Below are 27940 nucleotides of genomic sequence, written 5' to 3'. Positions count from 1 at the left end.
TTATTGAGAATTTGGCCGAGGATTAAATCACTTTCTATTTGAACACAATTGGGAAGGACCATGGATCTTTTCATCTCACAATCGTTGCAAAGTGAAAGAAAGTGTTATTCAAATTTTATTAATCAAATTGATGCTTTCATCATTCACTCTGGTTGTAAGAACTTTATACTTGAATGTTGAGCTTAGCTTTCACTGTTAGAATATAATATCTGCCATACACTCTATGAGGCATCAGGTTGGGTATGTGATCTGTATCTCAATCTGTACTCATCAAATTTATATGTATTCTTATTTTAATGATCACAGTTGGTGTCTCAGGTTATCCTATCATTCAGTTGTATCTGGCATTTAATTTAATTGCAGCTAATGCTGCAATATTTTAGGACTGACACACTGACAATCTGATAGTGAGTGAGAATTTGGACTGGGATTTATGTATCTCTCTGTCAGCGGTACTGAGTTGGGGTGACATGGAAACAATGTCTGTCTCTCCTGCTCTGACTGATTGTGGATTAAAAAGATATCTCTGGAACCACATCCAGTCCATGCTGGTTCTCCATGCAACAATCCAGTAAGTCTCACTCCCCTGCTCTATCCCCAGAGCCCTATCAGTTTATTTCCCTCAAATGTCCATCCCAATTCATCTTTCAAATTATTCATCGTCTCTGCTTCCACCCTCAGAGGCAGCGACTTCCAGGTTGTTACTCGCTGCATGAGAAGTTCTTCCACACACATCCCCTCTCTGGCTCATCCCAAAACCTTCAACTTGTGCACCCTAGTCCTTGCATTCTCAGCGAATGGGATCAGCATTTCTTTGTCTACTTGATCCACACCTGGCATAATCCTGTCCACCTCTATCAGATCTCCCCCTCAATCTGCTTTGCTCCAAAAAGATCAACCCCAGCTTCTCCAACCTAACATTGTGGCTAAAACCCTCATTGCTGAAACCATTCTGGTTAATCTCCTCTGCACCCGCTGAATGATCCTCACATGTTTCCTCAAGGGTGCTGAGCAGAACTGGACTCAATACTGCAGCTGTGGTCCAATCAAAACTTTCTAAAGGCTCAGCATAACTTGCATGATTCTGTCCTCAATGCCTGTGTCCTCATGGGGAGGGTCACTAGTGTGGATGGCAGGGGGATAGACATCAGTGTATAGAAGTAGAAAGGAGGAATATCTAGAGGAAGAAGTAGGGCCATATAAGATCAGAGTAGATGAAGAAGGAATCTAAGAGGAATACAAGGACAGGTTTAGAATGCATGTGTGTAATCACACAGTGTGGTGTATCAGGTTGGTGAGTTAGAAGCACAAATAGCCATTTGGGAATACAATACACTGGCAATGATGACAATGTGGCTTAGAAATGGAGTGAACCGGGCGATTGCTATTCAATACAATGTGAACAGAAAAGACAGAGAAGGGAAAAAGGTAGGTGTGGTGACAAAGAAATAGAGCAGCAAATCTGGAGGCAGATCAGGCATTGCAGATACAGAATTAATTCCATTCTCGCACAGACTGACAGGAAGGTTGACCGCATGATCCAGGTGTCTGTGGGTGGTCACTTGGGTAACAGTGATCATTGTATCACAAGCTTGATATTAGCAAGGAACAATCTAAAGTAGCACTTCTGAATGGGAAGAGGACTAACTTCAACGGGAGGAGCTGGGATTGAGCGAGAGTAAAATGGAGCCAAAATCTGACAGGAAAAACTGTAACAGGACAATGGGTGATTTTTCAGGAGATGTTTCAGGTACAGACTCGGTATATTCCAATCAGGGTGAAAGGGAGGGGAACCAAAGCCAGAGCTGGATGATGAGGAAGATAGAAAATATAACGAAACAATGAAGAAGCCGCGTGATGCATGTCAGAAGAATTCTTCAAGTGAGAACCGCTATACAAAGAGAACAAGAAAATAAATAACAGTACAGTACAGCACAGGAACAGGCCCTTCAGCCCACAAGCCTACGCCGAACACGTTGTACTATCGAGACCATCCACCTGTACCCTTCTATTCCCTGCCTGTTCATATGTCTATACAGATAAGTCTTAAATGTCGCGAACATATCTGCCTCAACCAACTCACTTGGCAGTGCATTCCAGGCCTCCACCATCCTTTGTGTAAAAAAACTTCCCCGCACATCTCCACTTAACCTTTCCCCCCTCAGCTTGAACTTGTGCCCCCTTGTAATTGTCATTGTCAAAAAGCTTCCAACTGTTCACCCTATCTATATCCCTCATAATTTTATAAACTTCTATCAGGTCTCCCCTCAGCCTCCGTCTTTCCAGGGAGAACAATCCCATTTTATTTAATCTCTCCTTATAGCTAATACACTCCATCGCAGGCAACATCCTGGCAAACCTTTCTGCACTCTTTCCGAAGCCTCCACATTCCTCTGGTAGTGTGGTGACCAGAATTGAACACAGTATTCCAAATGTGGCTAAACCAACATTTTATGTAACTGTAACATAATTTGCCAACTTTTATACCCGATGCCCCGTCCAATGAAGGCAAGCAAGTGATATGCTTTCTTTACCACCTTTTCCACATGTGCTGCCATGTTTAAGGATCTGTGGATTTGCACGCCCCGATCTCTCTGTGTGTCTTGCTCCTGATGGTTCTGCCATGTATTTTATAGCTCCCATCTGAACTGGACCTACCAAAATGAATCACCTCATTTGTCCGGATTAAATTCCACCTGCCATTTCTCTGCCCAATTTTCCAGCCCAGCTATATCCTGCTGTATTCTCTGACCATCTTCATCACTATCCCCAACTCCAATCTTTGTATCATCGGCCAACTTGTTAATCAGTTCAGCTACGTTTTCTTCCAAGTCATTTATATATATTACAAACAGCAGAAAAACTAGTTACAGACCTCCATTCAGAAAAACACCCTTCCATCGCTACCCTCTGTCTTCAAGGCAGTTCTGAATCCATCTGGCTCGTTCACACCGATCTCATGTGATTTAATCTTTTGTACCAGCCTGCTATGAGGGACCTTTTCACATGCTTAACTAAAGTCAAGGTAGACAACATCCACAGCACTTCCGTCGTCAATCATTTTTGTCACCTCCTCAAAAAACTGAATTAAATGAATGAGACATGACCTCCCTCCTACAAAACCATGCCGTCTGTCGCTAATAAGACCATTCAGTTCCAAATCCTCTCATTAAAAATCTTCCCCAACAATTTCACTATCATTGACGTCAAGCTCACCGGCCTATAATTAACCGGGTTATCCTTGCTACCCTTCTTAAATAATGGGAAAACATTAGCTATCCTCCAATCCTGTAGGACCTCACCTGTGGCCAACGAGGAAACAAAGATTTCTGTTAAAGGCCCAACAATTTCAAATTTTGTCTCCTTCAGAAATCTGGAATAAATGCCATCTGGCCCTAGGAGTTTGTCCACCTGAATGCTTTTTAATTCACCTAACACTTCCTGCCTCATAATTTGTCCCAAAAGGCTTACATATCCCTCTGAGACACCACCAATCAACATGTCCCTCTCCTTTGTGAATAGCGATGCAAAGTACTCATGAAGGATCTCACCCATTTCCTTTGGATCTATGCATTATTTCCCTCCTTTGTCCTTAAGTGGACCAACTCTTTCTCTAGCTACCCTCTTGTTTAACTGCACTCTCTTGGGAGAGAGTGCAGTTAAATATGTGGTTGCAGGGATGGTGTAGGAGGGAGGGTTTCAGATACGTGGATAATTGGAACACGTTCTGGGGAAGGTGGGACCTGTACAAACAGGACGGGTGCACCTGAACCAGAGGGGCACCAATATCCTCGGAGGGAAATTTGTTACGGCTCTTCAGGGGGGTTTAAACTAATTTGTCAGGGGAGTGGGAAAGGGAGTTGTAGTCCAGAAGTCAGTGAGGGTGGTGAGGTATTGGGGAAGGTATCAGGGTCAAGGGTGGGTACTGGTAGACAGGAAGGTGGGTTGAAGTGTGTCTACTTCAATGCAAGGAGCATCCGGAACAAGGTAGATGAACTTGGGGCGTGGATTGGTACTTGGGACTACGATGTTGTGGCCATTACGGAGACGTGGGTAGAACAAGGACAGGAATGGTTGTTGGACGTTCCGGGGTATAGATGTTTCACTAAGTGTAGGGAAGCTGGTAAAAGAGGTGGAGGAGTGGCATTGTTAATCAAGGATAGTTTAACGGCTGCGGAAAGGCACTTCGTGGGGGATCTGCACACTGAGGTAATATGGGCTGCAGTTAGAAATAGGAAAGGAGCGGTCACGTTGCTAGGAGTTTACTATAGGCCCCCAAATAGTAATAGAGATGTGGAGGAAGAAATTGCTAAGCAGATTATGGATATGTGTGGGGGTCACAGGGTAGTTGTCATGGGGGACTTTAACTTTCCAAATATTGATTGGAACCTTTGTAGGTCAAATAGTTTGGATGGGGCAGTTTTTGTGCAGGGTGTGCGGGAGGGTTTCCTGACACAATATGTGGATGGGCCAACTAGAGGTGAGGCCACATTGGATTTGGTACTGGGAAATGAACCGGGCCAAGTGTTAGATTTGGTTGTGGGAGAGCAATTTGGAGATAGTGACCACAATTCGGTGTCTTTTGTTATTGCAATGGAGAGGGATAGGGCCGTACGGCAGGGCAAGGTTTACAATTGGGGGAGGGGTAATTATGATGCGATTAGGCAAGAATTAGGGGGCATAAGTTGGGAACAGAAACTGTCAGAGAAAGGAACTAATGAAAAGTGGAATTTTTTCAAGGAACAAATACTGGATGTCCTTGATAGGTATGTTCCTGTCAGGCAGGGAGGAAATGGCCGAGTGAGGGAACCATGGTTCACAAAAGAGGTGGAATGTCTTGTGAAAAGGAAGAGGGAAGCTTATGTAGGGATGAGGAAACAAGGTTCAGATGGCTTGATTGAGGGTTACAAGTTAGCAAGGAATGAGCTGAAAAAGGGGCTTAGGAGAGCTAGGAGGGGACATGAGAAGTCCTTGGCGGGTCGGATCAAGGAAAACCCCAAGGCTTTTTACTCTTATGTGAGGAATAAAAGAATGACCAGGGTGAGGTTAGGGCCGGTCAAGGACAGTAGTGGGAACTTGTGTATGGAGTCAGTAGAGATAGGCGAGGTGATGAATGAATACCTTTCTTCAGTGTTCACCAAGGAGAGGGGCCATGTTTTTGAGGAAGAGAAGGTGTTACAGGCTAATAGGCTGGAGGAAATAGATGTTCGGAGGGAGGATGTCTTGGCAGTTTTGAATAAACTGAAGGCCGATAAGTCCCCTGGGCCTGATGAAATGTATCCTAGGATTCTTTGGGAGGCAAGGGATGAGATTGCAGAGCCTTTGGCGTTGATCTTTGGGTCCTCGCTGTCCACGGGGATGGTGCCAGAGGACTGGAGAATGGCGAATGTTGTTCCTCTGTTTAAGAAAGGGAATAGAAATGACCCTGGTAATTATAGACCGGTTAGTCTTACTTCGGTGGTTGGTAAATTGATGGAAAGGGTCCTTAGGGATGGGATTTACGACCATTTAGAAAGATGCGGATTAATCCGAGATAGTCAGCACGGATTCGTGAAGGGCAAGTCGTGCCTCACAAATTTGATAGAATTTTTTGAGGAGGTAACTAAGTGTGTTGATGAAGGTAGGGCAGTTGATGTCATATACATGGATTTTAGTAAGGCGTTTGATAAGGTCCCCCATGGTCGGCTTATGATGAAAGTGAGGAGGTGTGGGATAGAGGGAAAGTTGGCTGATTGGATAGGTAACTGGCTGTCTGACCGAAGACAGAGGGTGGTGGTGGATGGAAAATTTTCGGATTGGAGGCAGGTTGCTAGCGGTGTGCCGCAGGGATCAGTGCTTGGTCCTCTGCTCTTTGTGATTTTTATTAATGACTTAGAGGAGGGGGCTGAAGGGTGGATCAGTAAATTTGCTGATGACACCAAGATTGGTGGAGTAGTGGATGAGGTGGAGGGCTGTTGTAGGCTGCAAAGAGACATAGATAGGATGCAAAGCTGGGCTGAAAAATGGCAAATGGAGTTTAACCCTGATAAATGTGAGGTGATTCATTTTGGTAGGACAAATTTAAATGTGGATTACAGGGTCAAAGGTAGGGTTCTGAAGACTGTGGAGGAACAGAGAGATCTTGGGGTCCATATCCACAGATCTCTAAAGGTTGCCAGTCAAGTGGATAGAGCTGTGAAGAAGGCCTATAGTGTGTTAGCTTTTATTAACAGGGGGTTGGAGTTTAAGAGCCGTGGGGTTATGCTGCAACTGTACAGGACCTTGGTGAGACCACATTTGGAATATTGTGTGCAGTTCTGGTCACCTCACTATAGGAAGGATGTGGAAGCGCTGGAAGGAGTGCAGAGGAGATTTACCAGGATGCTGCCTGGTTTGGAGGGTAGGTCATATGAGGAAAGGTTGAGGGAGCTAGGGCTGTTCTCTCTGGAGCGGAGGAGGCTGAGGGGAGACTTAATAGAGGTGTATAAAATGATGAAGGGGATAGATAGAGTGAACGTTCAAAGACTATTTCCTCGGGTGGATGGAGCTATTACAAGGGGGCATAACTATAGGGTTCGTGGTGGGAGATACAGGACGGATATCAGAGGTAGGTTCTTTACGCAGAGAGTGGTTGGGGTGTGGAATGGACTGCCTGCAGTGATACTGGAGTCAGACACTTTAGAAACATTTAAGCGGTTATTGGATAGGCACATGGAGCACACCAGGATGATAGGGAGTGGGATAGCTTGATCTTGGTTTCAGATAAAGCTCGGCACAACATCGTGGGCCGAAGGGCCTGTTCTGTGCTGTACTGTTCTATGTTCTAATATCTGTACAAAATGCCTTGGGATTCTCCTTAATTCTGTCTGCCAAGGATATTTCTTGACCCCTTTTTGCCCTCCTAGCTCCCTGTTTGAGTTCTTTTCTACTTTCCCTATATTCGTCAAGTGCTTCATCTGTTTTTAGTTGCCTAGGCCTCATGTATGTATCCTTTTCAATTTTGATTCGATTCACAATTTCCCTGGTCATCCACGGTTCCCGAATCCTGCCTTTCCTGTCCTTCCTTTTCACAGGCACATTCCAGTCCTGCACTCTGATCAACTGCTCCGTAAAAGACTCCACATGCCAGATGTGGATTTACCCTCAAAGAGCCTCTCCCAAGCAACAGCCTCCAAATCCGACCTAATCTGGTTGCAGTGAGCCTTCCCCCAATTTAGCACCTTTCACCCGAGGACAACACTCGCCCTTTTCCATGAGTATCTGATAGCTACCGGAATTGTGATCACTGTCCGTTGCATGTTCCCTCACTGCAACTTTGATGACCTGGCTGGGCAAATTCCCGAGTACTCAGTCCAGTATAGCCCCCTTTCCAGTCGGACGAGTCACATATTGTTCCAAAAAACCTTCGACACTCTTAAATTCCTCACCATCCGACCCCAAGCACTAAGGGATTTCCAATCAATATGAGGAAAATTAAAGTCTCCCACTACAACAAACCTTTTATTTTTACATCTGTGCAGAATCTGTTTATATATCCATTCAACTTCCATGGGCTGTTGTGAGGCCTGTAGTACACCCCTATCATAGCGACTTCCCCCTTCCTGTTTCTGAGCTCTACCCACAGCGTCTCATTACATGATTCTTCCAAGTTGTCCTCCCTCTGTACAGCTGTAACATGTTCCCTCACCAGTATTGCAACTCCCACACCTCTTTAACCTTCCCCTCTGTCTCGCCTAAAACACTTTATATTCTGGAATATTTAGCAATCAGTCCTGTCCCTTTTTTAACCAAGTCTCCGTTGCTGCAACTACATCCAAGTTCTGCTCATGAATCAGGGCTTTAAGTTCATCTGTCTCCCCCCTTATATTCCTTACATTGAAGCAGTTCAACTCCTGACCTCCAGGTCCACTGAGTTCGACGTCCCCAGCCTGCTGTTCCTTTTAGCTCGCCTGGCCATAGTCCCACGTTCATCCGTACTGTTCTGATTTCCACTCCCTGCCACATTAGTTGAAACCGACCTGAACCATAGCAGCAAACCTCCCAGCCAGGATGTTGGTGCCCCTTCAGCTCAGGCGTGACCCATCCTTCTTGGCCAGGCCCCACCTTCCCTGGAAGACATCCCAATGATCCAAAAATCTGAAGCCCTCCTTCCTGCACCAGCTCTTTCGCCACGTGTTCAGGTGCACTATCTCCCTGTTCTTTGCCCCACTCGCACGTGGCACAGGGAGTAATCCTGAGATTACTCTCCGAGAGGTCCTGTTTTTAATCTTCTACCTAACTGCCTAAATTGCTGTTACTCTTTCTACCTATGTCATGCGTGACATCTGTCTGATTTCCCTCCTGTTTTGGGATGCTTTGTATCCACTCAGAGACATCCAGGACCCTGGCACCAGGGAGGCAAACTGCCATCCTGGAGTCTATAGAGTGAGAGTGTGGAATTCACTCTCTATCTGTCCATCTCTGTTACTGTATGTGAATGTGGAATTAACTCATTCCCGCTATCTGTCAATGTATACATGAGAGCACAATTCACTCTCTGTCAGTCTGTGTTACTGTATTTCAGGGTGGAATTACAGTGAATTTCTTCCTGTCAGTTTATTTGAGAATGGAATCAATTCTCTGATGTCAGCCTCTATTAGTGCAAGTCAGTGTGGAATTAACTCGATCAGTCAGTCTCTGTTCCTGTGTTTCAGTGTGCAATTACCTCTCTGTCTTATCCTGAGGATTGATTTGCTCAGTTGGCCGGACAGCGAGGCTGTGATGCGGACCAACCCCAACAGCGTGGGTTCAATTCCCGTACCAGCTGAGGTTATTCATGAAAGGGGAGAGCAGCCTATGGTCATCTGGGACTGTGCTGAATTTAGTTTTAACCTTTCTGTCCATCTTCGTTAGCATGTGTGAATATAGAATTAATTCTGTATCTGTTACTCTCTATTACTGGATGTGAATGGGGCATTAACTCTCTGTTCATCTCTGATTTGCATGTGAGGCTGGAAGTAACTATTCTTTATCCTTCACTGCAGTGAGGCATTAACACTGTCAATCTCTGTTACTGTACGTAGGAGTGGAATTGACTCTAAATCAATTCATAACAATTTATCTGCCAGTCCCTGTTTCTGTATGGAAGTGGGTCACTGTCAGCTTCGCAAACTGAAGCGAGTGGAGAGACACAGGGATCAGTGCTGGGTTCTCAGCTATTTACAATCTATATTAATGACTCAGGTGAAATTTTCAGACAATAGATAGGTGGGAAAGCAGGTTGTGAGGAGGACACAGAGTCTGCAAAGGGATCTCTATAGGTTAAGTGAGTGGACACAAATTTGGCAGATGTTTTATACAATCCGAAAGAATGTGAGCACAATAAGGAGTCTCACAACACCAGGTTAAAGTCCAACAGGTTTATTTGGTATCATGAGCTTTCGGAGAGCTGCTCCTTCTTCAGGTGAATCTTATCTGATGAATGAGCAGTGCGCCGAAAGCTTGTGCTACCAAATGAACCATTTGGACTTTAACCTGGTGTTGTGAGACTTCTTACTGTGACCATTCCAGTCCAACGCCGACATCTCCACATCGTGGGAAAATGTGAGGTTTTCCAGTTTAGTGGGAAGAATAGAAAAGTATAAAATATTCAAATAGAGAGAGACGGCAGAATATTGCAGTGCAGATGGATTTGGCTGTCCTTGTACACGAATCATAATAAGCTAATGAACAGGTTCAGCAAGTATTAGGAAGGCAAATGGAATGTTGATCTTTATTCCAATGGGGCTGGAGTAGAAAAGTAGGAAAGTCTTGTTACAACTACAGGGCATTGGTGAGACAACATCTAGAGTACTGTGTAAAGTTTTCATCTTCTTACTATCGGAGGGATATACTTGCATTGGAGGCAGTTCAGTGAGGATTCACTGGGCTGATTCCTGAGATGAAGGCGTTATCTTAAGAGGAAAATTTAAACAAGTTTGACCAATTCTCATTGGAGAAGAATGAGAGACGATTGTACTAAAACATACAAGATTCTGAGTGCCTTGACAGGATAGATGCTGAGGGGGATATTGCAATGTGTTGGGGAAACTAAAATTGAAGGCACAGTTTAAAGATAAAACATATCCAAATTAAGATGGCGATTAGGAGGAATTACTTCTTTTAATGGATCTTTACTTTTTGGCATTGAATAGATTCAATCCTGAGTTACACAGTTTTGATCTACAAGAGAATCAAGAGTTATGGGGACAGACACTGCAGTTGAGGCCACAATCAGATCAGCCATGATCTTACAGAATGGCAGAGCAGGCCTGATGGGCTGAATGGCCTTCTCCTGCTCCTTTTTCTTACGTTCTGATATTACTCTTTTTCTGTCAGTCTCTGTTACAGTATTTCAGTGTGGAATTAACTCAGTCTGATACTGCATATGAATGTGCCCATGTGAATCTGCCCAACACTTATTGTATGTCAGAGTGCAATGTCTCTATAACTGTACAAGACACAGTTAATGACCTTTGATCAGAAGTGTTTGGACCCTATTGCTCTCAGATGTTAAGGTTACGGTTAAACCCGCCACTTTCTCCTGCTTTTGCACACCAAAGTCACTCTTTTAACAAGAACATACCTTCACAGAAACTGAGGGACTGAGTTCCACAAACAACATTCTGCCTGATTCAAGAGCTCTTCATTTGGCTCCTTCAAGCCTCGGATTTCTGAGCAACAGCTGCAATATTTCACTGGTGGACACTGGGAATCTGAAACAAGATGAAAATTCTGCAAATACAGAAATCAGGCAGCATTTGTGCAGAAAGAAACAGAGTTCACGTTTCAGCTCTCTGACAATCAGCCTGCAATAAAACAATTGTTGATACCGGCGAATGGCGACCACAGTTCCCACATGGGGAGGTAATGGTGTACTGGTATTATCGCTAGACTAGTGATCGAGAGATCCATTGTAATGCATTGGGACCTGAATATCACCACAGCAGAGAGTGACATTTGAACTCAATAAAAAGTTGGAATTAAAGGTCTAATGAAGGGCATGTTGTAAAAAACGCACTTGGTTCACTGATACCCCTTGAGGGAGGCATTTCTGCCCACATGTGACTCCAGACCCCCAGTATGTTTTTGACGCTTTAATGCCCCCTGAAATGGCCGAAGATGCCACTCAGTTCAAAGGTAATTAGTGCAATGAATGCTGGCCAAGCCAGTGACGCACACATCACATGAATGAATAAAACAATTATCTGCACCCAGAAAGCGCTCTATCCAACACTGACTTGCCCAGGCACTGAGAGTGGGCATGCTCCCCAGGGGCAGCTGCGGGGCAATCGGTGCAGGAACTTTTCCCACTGCCACTTGTCTCCCATTCCACCAAGCTGCCTGTGTCCTTTTGAAGTTTCCCACTTTCCTCCTCACAGTTGCCAATGCCTCCAAGTTTGTGTCATTAATATATATCAGGAAGAGCAGGGCTCCTAACACCGAGCCCTGGGGAACTCCACTGGAAACCTTCCTCCAGTCTGAGAAACAACCATTAACCACTGCTCTCTGTTTCCTCTCACTCACACTGTTCCATATGGGGCGGTGAGGATGGCCTCGCTGCACCATCCGCTTCATGGTGCCGTGCTCTCGCCGCCGGGCGCCTCTGCTCCGGCCTCTGACTCGGTATTACTGCGGCTGCGCGAGGCCACGCCGACCTTCCGGGAGCCGCACCGCGCCTGCTCCGCGCAGCCACACGGTTCCCGGGGGCGCGGCCTAATAGAGCCTGCGCTGTGAGGACCATTCTGAATGAGATAGACGAAATTCACCCCCACACTATATCCTGGGTTACACAGGCCACCATTGCATTGAATAAAACAGCACATGGAATTATATTTCAAATCATCCGCATTCCACCTGAGATTTGGTATCGCTTTGGAGCAATACTTCCTCTTGTCTAAAAATTCAAACTCAAAATGTATTTCTATCTTATTTGTCCAATGACATTTTAAATTTACTGTTCATTCTGATTCGCTTGGATTACAGGCAATTTATTCAGGATCATAAGTCTCGCTGCCCAATGTAACATCAAATATGTTCCCTGACGGTTTTCTTATTTTGTATCATTCACCAGGAATCTGTGCCGTTGGTTCACATAAATAATTTATTCCCAATTACTCTATTGAAACTGATCATGATTTTAATAACTTCTCTCAAAACTCCTCGGAATCTCAGCACTGACGCCACATAGTATGAATGCAGGAAGTATGAATTAAATTTCGAAGTTCTGGAATTACATAACACGTAAGTGCTGCGGAGACAAACAAAGTTAATGGCGAATATTTCAGATCAATGTATTTTCATCAGAACTGGTGGATGTTAGAAATGTAAAACATTACAGGCAAATGGAGAGGAGAGAGACTCATGTGTAAAGGAACAAAATGGAAGGTCTGTGACCGTTTGGACCAAACATGTTTTAAATAAGGAGAGGTAGTGACACAATCAAATGGGATAATCACCAGACACATAAACGTGGAAGAATCTGTATAGAGCAGGGGTGCTCTGAACTTCCTTGGAAGGGGCTTGGGGCTCCGAAAACTTGTGTGGCTTTTGCCACCAAATAAACCTGTTGCACTTTAACTTGGTGTTGTTAAACTTCTTCCTTGGAACACCAGCAAAGACCAAGGACAGAGTGATCATGTGAGAGTAAGACGCACAATGAAAATGACAGGCTGGCAGAAACTCTGATCAGAAATTGAATCATCCTTATGGACTGGTTTGCAATGTTCCAACTGTGGGACATGGGAATGACACACTTGACAGCCCTGCCAGCCACAGAGGGGTGAGAGGATTCATTGAGGAAAGGGAAGAAATATCAGAAGTTCTTGAATGGATGGTCGCATTATCTCTCGTCACAGTTCAGTGTTTAGATACATACAATGCAGGAGAAATAGCGTTTTCAACATTTTTTTGTCCAATTTTTCAATGCTAATGATGGGTCGATTGAGTGACTGCAATGTGCTCTCCATTGGGTAGATTGAGTGACTGTTTTGTGGAACACCTCCCATCAGTCCATAAACATCAACAAAGAACAAAGAAAATGACAGCACTGGAACAGGCCCATCGGCCCTTCAAGCCATCACCGACCGTGCTGCCCGTCTGAACTAAAACCCCCTCCCATTCCGGAGACCATAATCCTTTATTCCCATCTTCTGTATATATTTGTCAAGACGCCCCTTAAAAGTCACTATCTTATCTGCTTCCACTACCTCCCCCAGTAGCGAGTTCCAGGCACCCACCACACTCTGTGTAAAAACACTTGCATTGTACATCTCTCTTAAACGTTGCCCCTTGCACCTTAAATCTATGCCTCCTGGGAATTGACTCTTCTACCCTGGGAAAGTGCTTCTGAGGGTCCAATCCTGAACTGGAATCCTAAATCTAAACAAAGTAACCTCGGAAGGTATGAGGGGTGAATTTGCTAAAATAGGTTATGGATTAATAGATTCATCAAATGGCATGACGGTGGTTAGGCAATGGCTAGTATTTAAGTCATAGTTGTATGCAATGAACGTAAACATAACAGGAAATTATTGGAAAAAAATTTCTGAGGGACAAGATTTACTCACATTTAAGGGCGGCACAGTGGCACACTGGTTACCCTGCTGACTCGCAACTCCAGTGACCTGGGTTCAATTCCGGTCTTGTGTCCTTGTCTGTGCAGAGTCTGCATGTTCTTTCTGTGTTTGTGCAGGTTTCCTACAAGTACACCAATTTCCTCCCACAGTCCAAAAGACGTGCTGGTAAGCTGCAATGACCATGCTAAAATCTACCTCAGTACCTGAACAGACGCTGGAGCGTGGTGACTGGGGGATTTTCACGGTAACTTCATTGTGGTGTTAATGTAAGCCTACTTTTTACTAATAAATAATTGCTTCTTTCCTTGCATTATTCCTTTCTGGCACGAAAACATAACTGGTGAAGTGGTCCAACCATGGCGAGCAAAATAAATTAAATAGTCTTGGATTCAAAGAAGAACTTAAGAACTTGGAGCAGGAGTGGTCCATTTGTCCCCTCGAGCCTGCTCCGCCATTCAATAAGATCATGGCTGATCTTTTCAGGAAAACTTCACACAAATGATCAGTCGGTGCATTCTCCTTTGCCTGTGTGTGATCTTGTGTATCCTGACAGTCTCTCGCTGTTTTTGTGTGTATTTCTGTTATTGTTCCATTCTTGGTGTTTCGACAGTGGAATTGTGCCGCTAGGCGGAGCTGCTGGACACATTTGCTGTCATTAAACAGAAATACGAAAGTGATTTTTTTTGCTTTGCTATAGCGCAACAATAATAAACAGAAACTTGTTGGTAGATAGCAGAGTGGCGCAGCGGAAGCGTGCTGGGCCCATAACCCAGAGGTCGATGGATCGAAACCATTCTCTGCTATTTACGTTTTCAGGATCAGTAAAAAAAAAATTGCTGCTCCCCGCAAGTATCACTGCTATTTCTTTACAGGCTACAGTTATTTTCATCAGCTCTCGCTTGCAATCAACAATTTAGTTTGCAACATGCTCACTGTTGTAAATGCCACAAACACAGGTTTTCTCTTTTTATCTCAGGGCATTTATGACAGAGAAATGACCCAAAAATAGAATCCCTATAGCGCTGAAGAAGGCCATGGGGCCCATCGAGACTGCACCAACTCTCCGACAGAGCATCCCACCCAGGCTCTTTATCCACAGCCCCACACAACTACCCCGCTAATCTACTTAACCTGCACTTCTTACGACACCAGGCACAATCTAGCATGGCCAGTCCACCCAGCCTGCACATCTTTGGACTGTGGAAGGAAACTAGAATATCTGGTTTCCAGACATAGCTTGCCTGGGTAAATGCAGCTTCAACAACACTGGCCGTTTGACACCATCCAGTACAAAATATCTGACTTAATTTGCTTCCATCCACAAACATTCAATCCCTCCAACACCGACAAAAAGGGACAGAAGTGTGCACTATCCAAAAGATGCACTGCAGGAATTCACAAAAGCTCATTTGACAGCACCTTCCAAACCCACCTTGACTATGGCCTGAAAGGAAAAGGGCAGCAGACATATCAGAACAACACCACCTGGAATTCTCCCTCCATACAACTCACTATCCGGACTTGGAAATATATTGTCATTCCTTCAGCGTCAGCAGATAAGAATCCAGGGAGTTTGCATTCCACCCACCCCACCCCCTCCCCCCAAACAGCACTGTGGGTGTACCTGCATGACATTGATGCCAGCAGTCGAAGCATGCAGTTCAGATGAGCAATAAATCCTGACCAAACCAGCAATGCCCGAATCCGAAGAATGCACAGAATGAAATAAAAACAACTGATCAAAAAGGTTCCTCCTCATCTCCGTCTTAACTGGGAGATCATTTAAAAAACAAACTCTGCTTTTCTGGTCCCATTCTCAGTGTAATTCTGAGCACAATCGGGATTGTTTAGTCAACGTTGTCCCATTGCAGAATCATATTGTGCAGTCGTGACCTGCCTGGTGGTGTATATGGTACGATTTGTCCCTATGATTCACTGCATCCCCGTAGATATGGGCTGCCCAAGTCACACAATCAGTGTTAGAATTAATTCAGATGTTTCAGTATCTGGTACCATTCTGTATCTGAATTTGTCTGGCGTTGTTTCTGAGGGTGTCTCACACTCATGAAGTGTGTGAGTGTGGGATCATTCTAGATGTGTCAATGCCTCTCTATGTCTGTGATAATTTTATATAAATGTTGGAATCATCAATACCTTTAAGTCCCCTGGTGCTGTTTGTGAAACATATGCTTTATGTTCCCTGGTACTGTTTGTAGAACATCAGCTTAATGCTGTACCTATCAGCGGAACTAATTATGTTTGCAAGTCTATACTGCTGTTTAAACTGATGGTTTCAGTTGAGATTTTTCAGTCACGTCTCTCTCTCTCTCTCTCTGATAGTCCATTTGTATTCATTACTCAATGTGAGACTGGGATTCTTTCCAAATCTCTCAGTGATACAATTGGTGTGTGTAATGTTTTTCGTATCACTCATGACAGCTCCAGTGAGTGAGTGCAGTGAACAGCCTGTATATTTCAGCTCCTGACACTGAACACGTGATTGAGAACGATTCTCTTATCTATCAGTCTTTGCTATTTCGTGTTAGTTTGGGATGAATTAAATCACATTCAGTCCCTGGGACTATTTATAAGTTTGGATTAATTCCAAATAACTTTCCAGCACAGAAACAGGCCACTGATGCAGTAGGTTTTAAACAGACAATGTGAGTGAGTTTCGGTCCAGCATTAAATCTCTGTCAGTGTGAACACAATTGTGAAAGATAATGTATCCTTCAATCTGATACTGGATTGCTATGCAAGTTTCACTCAGGTTGTTCACCTTGATTTGATCTGTGACACTCAGTCGGATTCCAAATAAGAAATTTGACATGAATACAAAATGGAGTCCAACCTGGAATTGGACAGTGTCTTCCATCTGATAAGGTGCCCCATAAAAGGCTGCTGAAGAAGATTAGGGCACACGGAGTTGGGGGTAGTGTGTTAAAGTGGATTGGGGACTGGCTATCCGACAGGAAGCAAAGAGTCGGAATAAATGGGTGTTTTTCCGGTTGGAGGAAGGTAACTAGTGGCGTGCCGCAGGTATCGGTACTCGGGCTGCAACTATTTACCATTTATATAGGTGATCTGGAGGAGGGGACGGAGTGTAGGGTGACGAAGTTTGCAGACGACACAAAGATAAGTGGAAAAGTGAATCGTGTGGAGGACGGAGAAGATCTGCAGAGAGATTTGGACAGGCTGAGTGAGTGGGCGAGGATATGGCAAATGGAGTATAACGTTGAGAAATGCGAGGTTATACACTTTGGAGGAAATAATAACAAATGGGATTACTATCTCAATGGAAACAAATTAAAACATGCTACCATGCAAAGGGACCTGGGGGTCCTTGTGCATGAGACGCAAAAGCCCAGTCTGCAGGTACAACAGGTGATCAAGAAGGCAAATGGGATGTTGGCCTATATTGCGAGGGGGATAGAATATAAAAGCAGGGATGTCTTGATGCACCTGTACAGGGCATTGGTGAGGCCGCAGCTGGAATACTGTGTGCAGTATTGGTCCCCTTATATGAGGAAGGATATATTGGCATTGGAGGGAGTGCAGAGAAGGTTCACCAGGTTGATACCGGAGATGAGGGGTTTGGATTATGAGGAGAGGCTGAGGAGATTGGGTTTGTACTCGTTGGAGTTTAGAAGGATGAGGGGGGATCTTATGGAGACTTATAAGATAATGCGGGGGCTGGATAGGGTGGAGGCGGAGAGATTCTTTCCACTTAGTAAGGAAGTTAAAACTAGAGGACACAGCCTCAAAATAAAGGGGGATCGGTTTAAGACAGAGTTGAGGAGGAACTTCTTCTCCCAGAGGGTGGTGAATCTCTGGAATTCTCTGCCCACTGAGGTGGTGGAGGCTACCTCGCTGAATATGTTTAAAGCGTGGATGGATGGATTCCTGATCGGTAAGGGAATTAAGGGTTATGGGGATCAGGCGGGTAAGTGATACTGATCCACGTCAGATCAGCCATGATCTTATTGAATGGCGGGGCAGGCTCGAGGGGCTAGATGGCCTACTCCTGCTCCTATTTCTTATGTTCTTATGTTCTTATCTGGCCCAACGTGAGTGAGGATTTAGGATGAGTTAATTATTTATATTTCAGTTCATAGTCATCAAATTGATATTGCAACTTTTAGTTTCATAATCTGGGTGAGTTTTCAATGGAATCTGAGTTGTATCCCAGGTTAGACGAGCTTTCAGAATACCCCAATCTGAGAATCTGTACTTCAGATTTGGATTTGTATCGAATATATTTGTGAGGACTCACTATGAGGATTAGTACAGTAACTTCTAAACCCCTGATGTGGGTGATATGACTGGTATTGAACTCGAATCTCAGAGTGCATTATTAAGGTTAATTGTCTAATTTTAAACCGAAACCATCTGTCAGTTTTATCTGATATTTAATTTGGAGCTAAGGCTGCACTATTGTGGGATTGACACAGTGATGATCTGATTGTGGATGACAATTTGGATTGGGCTTTATGGATCCCCCTATCAGTGGTACAGTGGAGTTTAATTTAGATAAATGCAAGGTGATGCATTTTCATAGATCGAATCAGGGCAGGACCTACTAAGTTAATGGTAGGGCGTTGGGGAGAGGAAAGAACAAAGAGATCTCGGGGTACATGTTCACAGCTCATTGAAAGTGGAGTCACAGGTGGACAGAGTGGTGAAGGCGGCATTCGGCATGCTTGATTTCATTGGTCAGAACATTGAATACAGGAGTTGGGACGTCTTTTGAAGTTGTATAAGACATTGGTAAGGCCACATTTGGAATAATGTGTATAGTTCTGGTCACCCTAATATAGAAAGCACAGAAAAGATTTACTCGGATCCTACCAGAACTTGATGGTTTGAGTTATAAGGAGAGGCTGGATAGACTGGGATTTCTTTCTCTGGAGCATAGTCGGCTTCGGGGTGATCTTAGAGGTCCATAAAATAATGAGGGGCACAGGTCAGTTCGACAGTCAATATATTTTTCCAAAAGTAGGGGAGTCTAAAACTAGAGGACATAGGTTTAAGGTGAGAGGGCAGCGGTACAAAAGGGAAGTGAGGGGCAATTTTTTCACACAGAGGGTGGTGAGTGTCTGGAACGAGCTGCCAGAGGTAGTAATGGAGGAGTATAAAATTTTGTCTTTTAAAAAGCGTTCAGACAGTTACATGAGTCAGTGGCTATCGAGGGATATGAGCCAAGTGCGGGCAATTGGGACTAGTTTAGCCGTTAAAAAAGGGTGTCATGGACAAGTTGGGCCGAAGGGCCTATTTCCATGCTGTAAACCTCTATGACTCGATGGTACAGAGTTTGATTTGATTACTTCTTGTTTCATGAATTGGTATGCAGTGAAAATCTTGTTTCTTGCGCGCTATACAGACAAAGCATACCGTTCATGGAGTAGATAGGGGAGAACGAAAGGAGAGGGTGCAGAATGTAGTGTTAAAAATCCATTTGCCAAGAGTGGGGTTCAAACCCATTGGATCTATAAATCCAACGCCTTAACCACTCGACCATCCTGGTACGAGAGCTGGGCATGATATGGACACAACACCTGTCTCTGCTGCTGTTTGAGCAGTGACTTGAAAAGGCGTCTCTGGAATTATTTCTGCTGTCTGAGACTGAGCTCCGTCAGTGACAATGTACGGACTGTGTGTGAGAAGGTGCTGGCGACTCTCTTCTCTGTAACTTGTGCGGAGGAACTATCACATTTATTATGGTTCATTCAAATATTTGTCTGTGGAAACAAAGTACATTCAATAACTCAAATACAGATTCCGTCAGTTTAATCTCTATTAATAATCATTGTGAGCGGTTTGTGAGGCTGCAGCCAGACTCCAGCTCTGATTGGTCACTCACATTTCAATCACATTCTTAACCAATCGGAGAGCCAGGTAGAAGAAATGGGAGGTTTTGATTGGTTCACATTTTGAAACTGGAAAAACCCGCCAATTTCAGTGCAGGAAAAATACAAAATACCGGAACGCCTGAATGTTCAGGAAACTATTTCAATCTCACACTTTATAATCTGATAATTGTATTTTCCCTCAGAATCCTGGCGCAATTTTAGGAACAGTTTGAATTTCTCAATCTCTTATCTGTAACCGGCGGTAATCAGACCCCGTTCAGCAATTTAAAACGGAGCAAATCTCAGCTCAGTGGAAAAGCAGAAACATAGAGATTACCAACCAACTCCTTCACACAGGCTTCACAGGGACAGAGGGAAACGGCTGATTTCTGATCCTATCCCCGGAAAGCGGCCGGGAATGTTACAATGGGAAGTGTGGAGAGAATCCCGCCGGTGGAACAGGCAGCTTTGTGTCCGGGGAAGAGGGAGCGCCGGGAGGAGGCAGATCTTAAAGCGTTGCAATGGACTGAGGTCCTGTGTGTGCACAAATCTGGCTGATTCCGTTCTCTGGGAAAGCTGCGGAATAAACAGATCAGCCCGAAAATAACCTTTTGATTTCCGTCTGTACTCTGTTGCGGGAGCGGCTCCCAGATCACCCGAAATAACGAATAAATAATCGTATTATGAATTTAATTCTGCTGCTGCGAAACTGTGAATATAGTTATCATTAAATCTAAAGAACTACCTTCCGATGTGGTGTTTCTCCTCATTGTCCATCATAAATCCCAGTTCAGTTTGATTGTCCCTTCAATGTAAAAGTGTGTGGAAGGGGCGGGTATTAAGTCCCATTCACAGCATTCTGCACCGGGACAAATCTCTATCCTCCTGAAAGACATTTCTCATTCACTCAATAAGGGAAAAGATGGCGCAGCTTTTTCACAGAGATTGTGGGTGGCTCTTAAAAGAGCCGTTGTGTTTGGAGTGTTTTTCAGTCCATGGGGAGTTTTACTTGGAGCTGGTATACTTGGTCACCGCCTTTGTCCCTTCCGATACGGCGTGCTTGGCCAGTTCCCCGGGCAGCAGCAGGCGCACGGCGGTCTGGATCTCCCGGGAGCTGATGGTGCTGCGCTTGTTGTAATGGGCCAGGCGGGAAGCCTCACGCGCGATGCGCTCGAAAATATCGTTCACGAACGAGTTCATGATGCTCATGGCCTTGGAGGAGATGCCGGTGTCGGGGTGAACCTGCTTCATTACTTTGTAGATGTAGATGGAGTAACTCTCCTTCCTCGACCTTCGCCGCTTCTTCCCGCCCTTTGTTCCCGGTTTTTTAATCACTTTCTTCGCCCCCTTCTTGGCAGCTGGTTTCGATGTTGGTTTCTTCTCATCAGCCATCTTCAATTTCACACAGAAATAAAGCAAACCCCTTCCGAGCGCTGATTAAATAGACAGTCCCACAGAACTATGCTAATGAGGAATTGGGAAAGCAATGATTGTGATTGGACATTTTGAAAGTTATTACAGTCACTTATCAGGGATTCAATTGAGTGGATATGAAAACAGACCAATCAGATTGAGGAGTTTCCGCCAATCACAAGCCCCCTTACCACAATCAGGAAATACATTTCACAAAGAATCTCCAGCGCCAGTTTCTCAGTGAGTAAAGATCCACACATGCAGACGGACAACAGTGTCCAATACTTATAGGCACAAAATTAATCTCATTCTTTATAAGAGATGGAGAGATGCAGATTGAGTCCCACACTCAGCCTCACTGAGTTGTTGCAGTGTATCTCACGGATGGTCCACATTGTGCACCAGTGGCTGAGGAATTAAATGCTGAAGCTGGTGTGCAAGTGAAACCCAAAATATTATTTTGTTTTTGAGATTCTTTCATGTTGTTGGAGATGCACTTACCCAGTGAGTGGAGAGTATTCCATCTCTGACCTGACATGCGACTTTTCAATTGTGGAAAGTCTTTGGGGAAATAAAGGGTCAGTCAGTAGCTGTGGACATGCTCTGCTCTATATTTAAAGCCACAGTCACATTGTGACAGGATACGAAAAGAACCTTGGAGTCATTTCTCATTAATTACAGTCACAAAATGATGACCATGCTGAAACATAATTAAAGATGTAAATTGTGAGGAAGAGTAGGCCATTCAGCTCTTTGAGCCCATATTGTCACACTATGAGGTCATGACTGATTTTCCACTTCAACACCATTTCCCTGCTATATCGCCATATCCCTTGATGTTACTAATACGTAGAAATCTATCCATCTCACTCATGAACTTAATCAACAAGTAAGACTCCACAGCCCATTGGACTGATAATTCCAAAGAATCACCCACTCAGGGAAATAATTCCACCACATCTCAGTCCTAAATGAGCTGTATCCTTTGGTTCCAAACACACCAGCCAGGGAAAGCATACTTCCTGCTTCCACCCTATTGGGCCCTGTAAGATTGTTGTGTGTTTGAATGTCAGCAACTCTCATTCTTTTAAATGCCAGAAAATAAACACCTGGTGTTTCTCGTTTTTACTCATACAACAATCCCTCCAACCAAGAAATTCATTTTGTGAACCTTCATTCCATTCCCTTTATGGCAATCATATCTTTCTTTTGGTAAGGAGAACAATACTGCACACAATAGTCCAGCTGCTGTCTCAGCAAGACTATATAATTATGGAATACTCTGCATTTCTGAATGGAGGGCTGTGACAAGTGGTGTTCCTTAGGGATCAGTGCTGGGACCTTTGCTGCTTGTAATATATATAAATGATTTGGAGGAAAATGTAACTGGATTGATTAGTAAGTTTGCGGATGCCACAAAGGTTGGTGGATTTGCGGATAGCGATGAGGACCATCAGAGGATACAGCAGGATATAGATCAGATGGAGACTTGGGCGGAGAGATGGCAGATGGTGTTTAATCCGGACAAATGTGAGGTAATGCATTTTGGAAGGTCCAATACAGATAGGAAATATACTGTAAATGGCAGAACCCTTCAGAGTATTGGTAGGCAAAGGGATCTGGGTGTACAGGTAAACAGGTCACTGAAAGTGGCAATGTAGGTGGAGAAAGTAGTCAAGAAGGCATACGGCATGCCTGCCTTCATCGGCCGGGGGATTGAGTTTAAAAATTGGCAAGTCATGCTGACGCTTTATAGAACCTTAGTGAGGCCACACTTGGAATATAGTGTTCAATTCTGGTCGCCACACTACCAGAAGGATGTGGAGGCTTTGGAGAGGGTACAGAAAAGATTTACCCGGATGTTGCCCGGAATGGAGGGCATTAGCTACGAGGAGAGGTTGGAGAAACTTGGTTTGTTCTCACTGGAGCGACGAAGGTTGAGGGGAGACCTGATAGAAGTCTACAAGATTATGAGAGGCATGGACAGAGTGGATAGTCAGAAGCTTTTTCCAAGGGTGGAAGAGTCAATTACTAGGGGGCATAGGTTTATGGTGCGAGGGGCAAGTTTTAAGAGATATACGAGGCATATTTTTTACACAGAGAGTGGTGGGTGCCTGGAACTCGTTGCCGGGGGAGATAGTGGAAGCAGATACGGTAGTGACTTTTGAAGGGCGTTTTGACAAGTACATGAATGAGATGGGAATAGAGGGATATGGTCCCCGGAAGCGTAGGGGGTTTTAGTTAAGTTGGGCAGCATGGCTGGTGCAGGCTTGGAGGGCCGAAGGGCCTGTTCCTGTGCTGTAATTTTCTTTGTTCTTTGTTCTTAGTACAGTAAAACATCTTTATCCCGTATTCAAAACATCTTGTAATAAAGGCTTACATTCCATTTTCCTTCTTCATTGCTTGTTCTAGCTGCAGATTAGTTTTCTGTGACTCATGAACAGGAACAGTCAAGTGCTTTTGAATTTCAACACTTTCAAGCCCCTCATCATTTAAGGAATACTCTGCACATTGCATTCCATCTGCAAAATTGTTGCCCACTCTCTTAGCCACTTCAAATCCCCTTGAGGAGTTTTTGCCTCCTCTTCACAACTCACACTTCCAGCTTATTTTGTGCATTCTCCAAAGATTGATATAGATTGTGAATGTTGGGGCCCAAGCACTGATCCTTGTTGTACCCTACTTGTCATTGTCTGCTAACTTGATATGACCTATTTATATCTATTCTCCGTTTTCTGTCCTTTAACCAGTTCTCAATCCAGGCCAGTATTCACCATGTGTTCTGATTGTGTTTATTAACCTCTTGTGTGGAAACTTATCAAAGGATTTCTGAAAATGTAAATATACCACAACAGCTGGTTACTCCTGATCTATTCAGTTAGTTGCATCCTCAGATCTCCAACAGGTTTGCTGGACCTGATTTCACTTTTATCAGACCATCAGGAACTGTTAAAAATAGAAACATAGAAGATACAAGCAAGAGTAGGTCATTTGGCCCTTGGAGCCTGCTCCAACATTCGTTTTGATTGTGGCTGATCATCAAGATCAATATCCTGTTCCCGCCTTCCCCCCATATCCCTTGATCCCTTGAGTCCAAAGAGCTATCTCAAATTTACTCCACAGATTGACCAAGATCTGGGTGAAGAAATTTCTCCTCCCCTTTCTCCTCACCTCAGGTCATGTTTCCTGGATTTGTTGTCACCTAACATAGAAGCAAAGAAACTCGAGGTAGGAAACAGAATTTTTTTTTTTATTTCAAAAATATACTTTATTCACAAAAACAAAACTCTCCAATAAAACATTGCAAAATGACAGATCCAAAAGTCATAAACAGTGCAAAAAGGAATCATTTTTACAGTACAATACAGTGCTTTTTTACAAACCATTACATTTCGTTACATTTCGTTTCTTAAAACTATATGAACCAGAATACTGTATTTGCAATCAGCAAATTGACAAGAACAGCATAAAACACTGCTACTCATAAAATACAGCAGCTACAGAGTACAACCCACATCTTCCTCACACTGACAGGAAAAATAATACTCACATTGCAACAATTAACAGATTCTGCGTAAAGACACGCAGACCTACCACACACTGACAGCAGGACCTACTTGAAATCCTTCCAGGCCAGAAACAGAGAGGGACAGAATAAAGCTCGTTGTAATAAAGCAGAAAATGACTGGCACAGACTGAAATCCATATTTATGTTTCAGGAACTTATAAACAATCCACACCTCGCTAGCAGAGTGTACTAGATGTTGAATAAAGAACATGCATAAGTTAATAGTCACGGTAGCCAGGATGGTGTCTCATCTCTATTTAGTGCATTAGTGACTCAGTGACGTTTCATAGAATCCATACAGTACAGAAGAAGGCCATTCGGCCCATCGAGCCTGCACTGACCACAGTCCCACCCAGGCCCTTTCCCCGGAACCCCATGTATTTATCCTTCAATCCCATGACGCTAAGGGGCAAATGTTGATTCGTTGGTTAGTGTTGACTTTAATTTGTTACAGTACAAGTTGTGAACCTTTGTCATGTGACCCTTTCAGATGGTCACTGGGCAATATCAACCTCAATGGGAACTGTAACATCACACATAACTGAGACCTTGAGAATTAGTGGTAGAGACACACTCCAAATAATAGAACAGCATGTTTGGGAAAATACCAACACACTTATACCAAAGACTGTTATGCGTAGATTAAAAACTTACTCACATGGCAGAAATTAAAGTGTGTAGTGAAATAACACAAACAAATCCAAAACTGAGAAGCGCAGCTAGAAAAAAATCGCAAGATTTTCCATTTCAGAAACCAGCAGGTGCCAAATGAAATACAGAATAGCATCCCGGAACCAACATACTGTAAAGCCCACACTCTCTTAAATACTAAATGTTATAGAGAAAATAAAACACACGGACATATATCAGAGATTGCATTTTCTGAATTAAATCTTAACATCACCGACCATAGACTGACAGAGATAGAAGCAACATAGAAATATCAGATACTAATCGACACAGCATGAAACCCACTCGCACATGGCTGACAGAGAAGCAGTTTGAAATAGAATGTGTGTATCCTGTTGTGGAATCGCTCTCGCATTGTTCCATAACTGGTACCGAATAGATTCTGTTTCTGATCCCTCAATGTCATCCCCCCAGCACTCTAATAGTATTTTTTATACTTTTCCAATTCAATCAAATCAAATCCAATTCAGAGTCTCAACAAGTTGAGACATTTCAGATCCAGGCTGACAAGACAGGGCGAGCGACCAAACCACCCTGTCCTGGGCCTGATCTACATGAGCCAAGCTGATTGGAGGAGGGGGAGGTTCCTCCTCCAAGACTTGAGCTCATTTGCATCTTAGCCAAAAGGCCGAGATGCCGCTTTTAAAAATTGCTTCATATGAAACATATGAATCTTCAGTGTAACCTAATGACCTCGACCAAGTGCGGCCGACCATGGGCTGCCGACCATACGACACTTGATCTTAGCCAAAAGGCCGAATAGTTGCTTTGAACAGTAAATCACCCTCCGGGATTGTTTGACTAATCGTCCCTGAACACCTTGCAGCCAGTAATGTCCAACTCTCATTCCAGTCCTTCTTTCAGTCACTTTTCTGTTTTAGCCACAATGTTCGTGTCACATATGGGACTTGTGGCTGTTGCTTATCAAACATATTCCCTTTTAACACGCACAGCAGAGCTCGCATTAACCCCTGTCTGAGCCCAGATATTCTGCACTGCCAGCTCCCGGTGATGGGCGGAAGTAAAGCAGAGCAGTTGGTGCTGGTGAGGAAGGGGAAATGTATGAACAGTATCAGCAGTCTGATAGAGTGATGTGGGATTAGCAGCAGAGAGAATGCCCTGGTGCGGGAGAGGGAGTGAGAGGGTCACGGGGTTGGGTGGATCGGGGCGGACAAGGGGAAAGGACAGATTGACAACAGACAGTTTGTGGATTTGAGCAGCAACCAATGTGTTTGGGTGTCTAAACTAACCAATCAGAGACAGCATCACGAATTGACATCACTGTGAATGAGCCAATGGGGAACAGGTCTTTCAGCAATGCTTCATTAGCATAGGCCTCTGCTTTGGTCTATAAAAGAGGAGTTCCGAGCGCGACTCAGTGATTCTGTGTCTGAAATTAACTGTGACAATGGTGGATGAGAAGAAAGCGCCGGTTTCCAAGAAGGGCGCTAAAAAAACGCAGAAAAAGCTGCCAGCAAAGGGAGGCAAGAAGAGGAAAAGATCCAGGAAGGAGAGTTACTCCATCTACGTCTACAAAGTGATGAAGCAGGTTCACCCCGACACCGGCATCTCCTCCAAGGCCATGAGCATCATGAACTCGTTCGTGAACGATATTTTCGAGCGCATCGCGGGTGAGGCTTCCCGCCTGGCCCATTACAACAAGCGCAGCACCATCAGCTCCCGGGAGATCCAGACCGCCGTGCGCCTGCTGCTGCCCGGGGAACTGGCCAAGCACGCCGTGTCGGAAGGGACAAAGGCGGTGACCAAGTACACCAGCTCCAAGTAAAACTCCACAATGGACTGAAAAGCACCCAAACACAACGGCTCTTTTAAGAGCCACCCACAATCCCTGGGAAAAGGCTGTATCATCCATTTAGTTTCAATTATTATTTTACGACGCAGCGTCTCGAACAATGATAGTTGTTGTTTTTCTGGTTATCGATGATGGACACGGAGTAATGTAAGTCAATCGCCCCGTGGATCATTGGCTCTGAGTAATATTTAAAAATAATTAATTGGTTCCTCACCCTCTCTGGGTTTAGATCTCAGACGCGTTGATATTCGGTCCCTTTTCCAGGCTTTAGAGAGAGAGCGAGGTAATGGAGCAAATGTGTCAGAATCATCGAATCCCTGCAGTACAGGGGGCCATTTGGCCCATCGAGTCTGCACCTACAACAATCCCTCACCCATCCTCGTAACCCTAAATATTTACCCTGTTAATCCCCCTCATACTGGGGCAATTTAGCATAGCCAATCCACCCAACCCGCATATCTTTGGGCTGTGGGAAGAAAGCGGAGTGCCCGCAGGAAAACCACGCGGAATCGGAGGGAAAAAGTGCAAACTCCTCAGTTTCCAGTTTGGTCTCAATGATCGATCAGTTTATTCCCGATAAGCCCCGGTTGTGCAGGAACCCTCAGTCTCGACGAAGATTGAGAACAGCCCGTCCGTTTGCAAACGATGTCAATGAAACTTTCTGGCGGCTGGTTCGAGAGTTTTAAAAAGAGATTAACCCCGAATGTATCCCGCATTCTAAAAGCAAATCTGCAACTTGGGATAAAATGTGAAATTGTGCAAACACAGACTGATGTTTTAAAAGCGTTGTTGATAGATAGTTAATTATTGATGGGATTTGTTATTAACCGTATTTCTTATTTGAGAAATATATCTGCGAAGTTTCCAAATTTGAATAATTTATTTTCGGCTTGTTTTCAGATAAACCCAGACTGAAAATCAGAGACTGCCAGATACAGGTTAACTATAGACTGGGGAAGAGAGAAAGGGAGATTCTTACATTACTCAAAATGAATTCACCATTACCGATTAGAATAATTTCCGAAACTATTGT

The 27940-nt window shown here is 44.2% G+C and overlaps 1 protein-coding gene, 1 long non-coding RNA gene, 1 other non-coding gene and 1 pseudogene across 4 annotated transcripts; 2 read left to right on the top strand and 2 right to left on the bottom strand.

Annotated features, from left to right (window-relative positions):
* Window positions 1–169: 169 nt before the first annotated feature.
* LOC144487795 (uncharacterized) lies at window positions 170–11639 on the bottom strand. Its single transcript, XR_013496459.1, has 3 exons — window positions 11524–11639; window positions 10583–10712; window positions 170–1891 (listed from the first exon to the last, which is right to left on the bottom strand). It is a non-coding gene; the product is annotated as an uncharacterized LOC144487795 (long non-coding RNA).
* Window positions 11640–14305: 2666 nt separating this feature from the next.
* Window positions 14306–14377, top strand: trnam-cau (transfer RNA methionine (anticodon CAU)). Its single transcript has one exon. It is a non-coding gene; the product is annotated as a tRNA-Met (tRNA).
* Window positions 14378–20031: 5654 nt separating this feature from the next.
* Window positions 20032–20815, bottom strand: LOC144487802 (histone H2B pseudogene; annotated as a pseudogene). Its single transcript, XR_013496463.1, has one exon. The product of XR_013496463.1 is annotated as a histone H2B pseudogene (transcript).
* A 1431-nt stretch (window positions 20816–22246) lies between these two features.
* Window positions 22247–26880, top strand: LOC144487801 (histone H2B type 1-M-like). Its single transcript, XM_078205877.1, has 2 exons — window positions 22247–22261; window positions 26515–26880. The coding sequence occupies exons 1-2, from the start codon at window positions 22247–22249 to the stop codon at window positions 26878–26880; spliced, it is 381 nt and encodes a 126-aa protein (XP_078062003.1).
* Window positions 26881–27940: the final 1060 nt, after the last annotated feature.

The sequence above is a fragment of the Mustelus asterias genome, unplaced genomic scaffold (assembly GCF_964213995.1).
Source record: "Mustelus asterias unplaced genomic scaffold, sMusAst1.hap1.1 HAP1_SCAFFOLD_1046, whole genome shotgun sequence".
Classification (NCBI taxonomy): domain Eukaryota; kingdom Metazoa; phylum Chordata; class Chondrichthyes; order Carcharhiniformes; family Triakidae; genus Mustelus; species Mustelus asterias.
The sequence above is the reverse complement of the archived record's forward strand: the minus strand, read 5'-3'. Positions and strand labels throughout refer to the sequence as shown.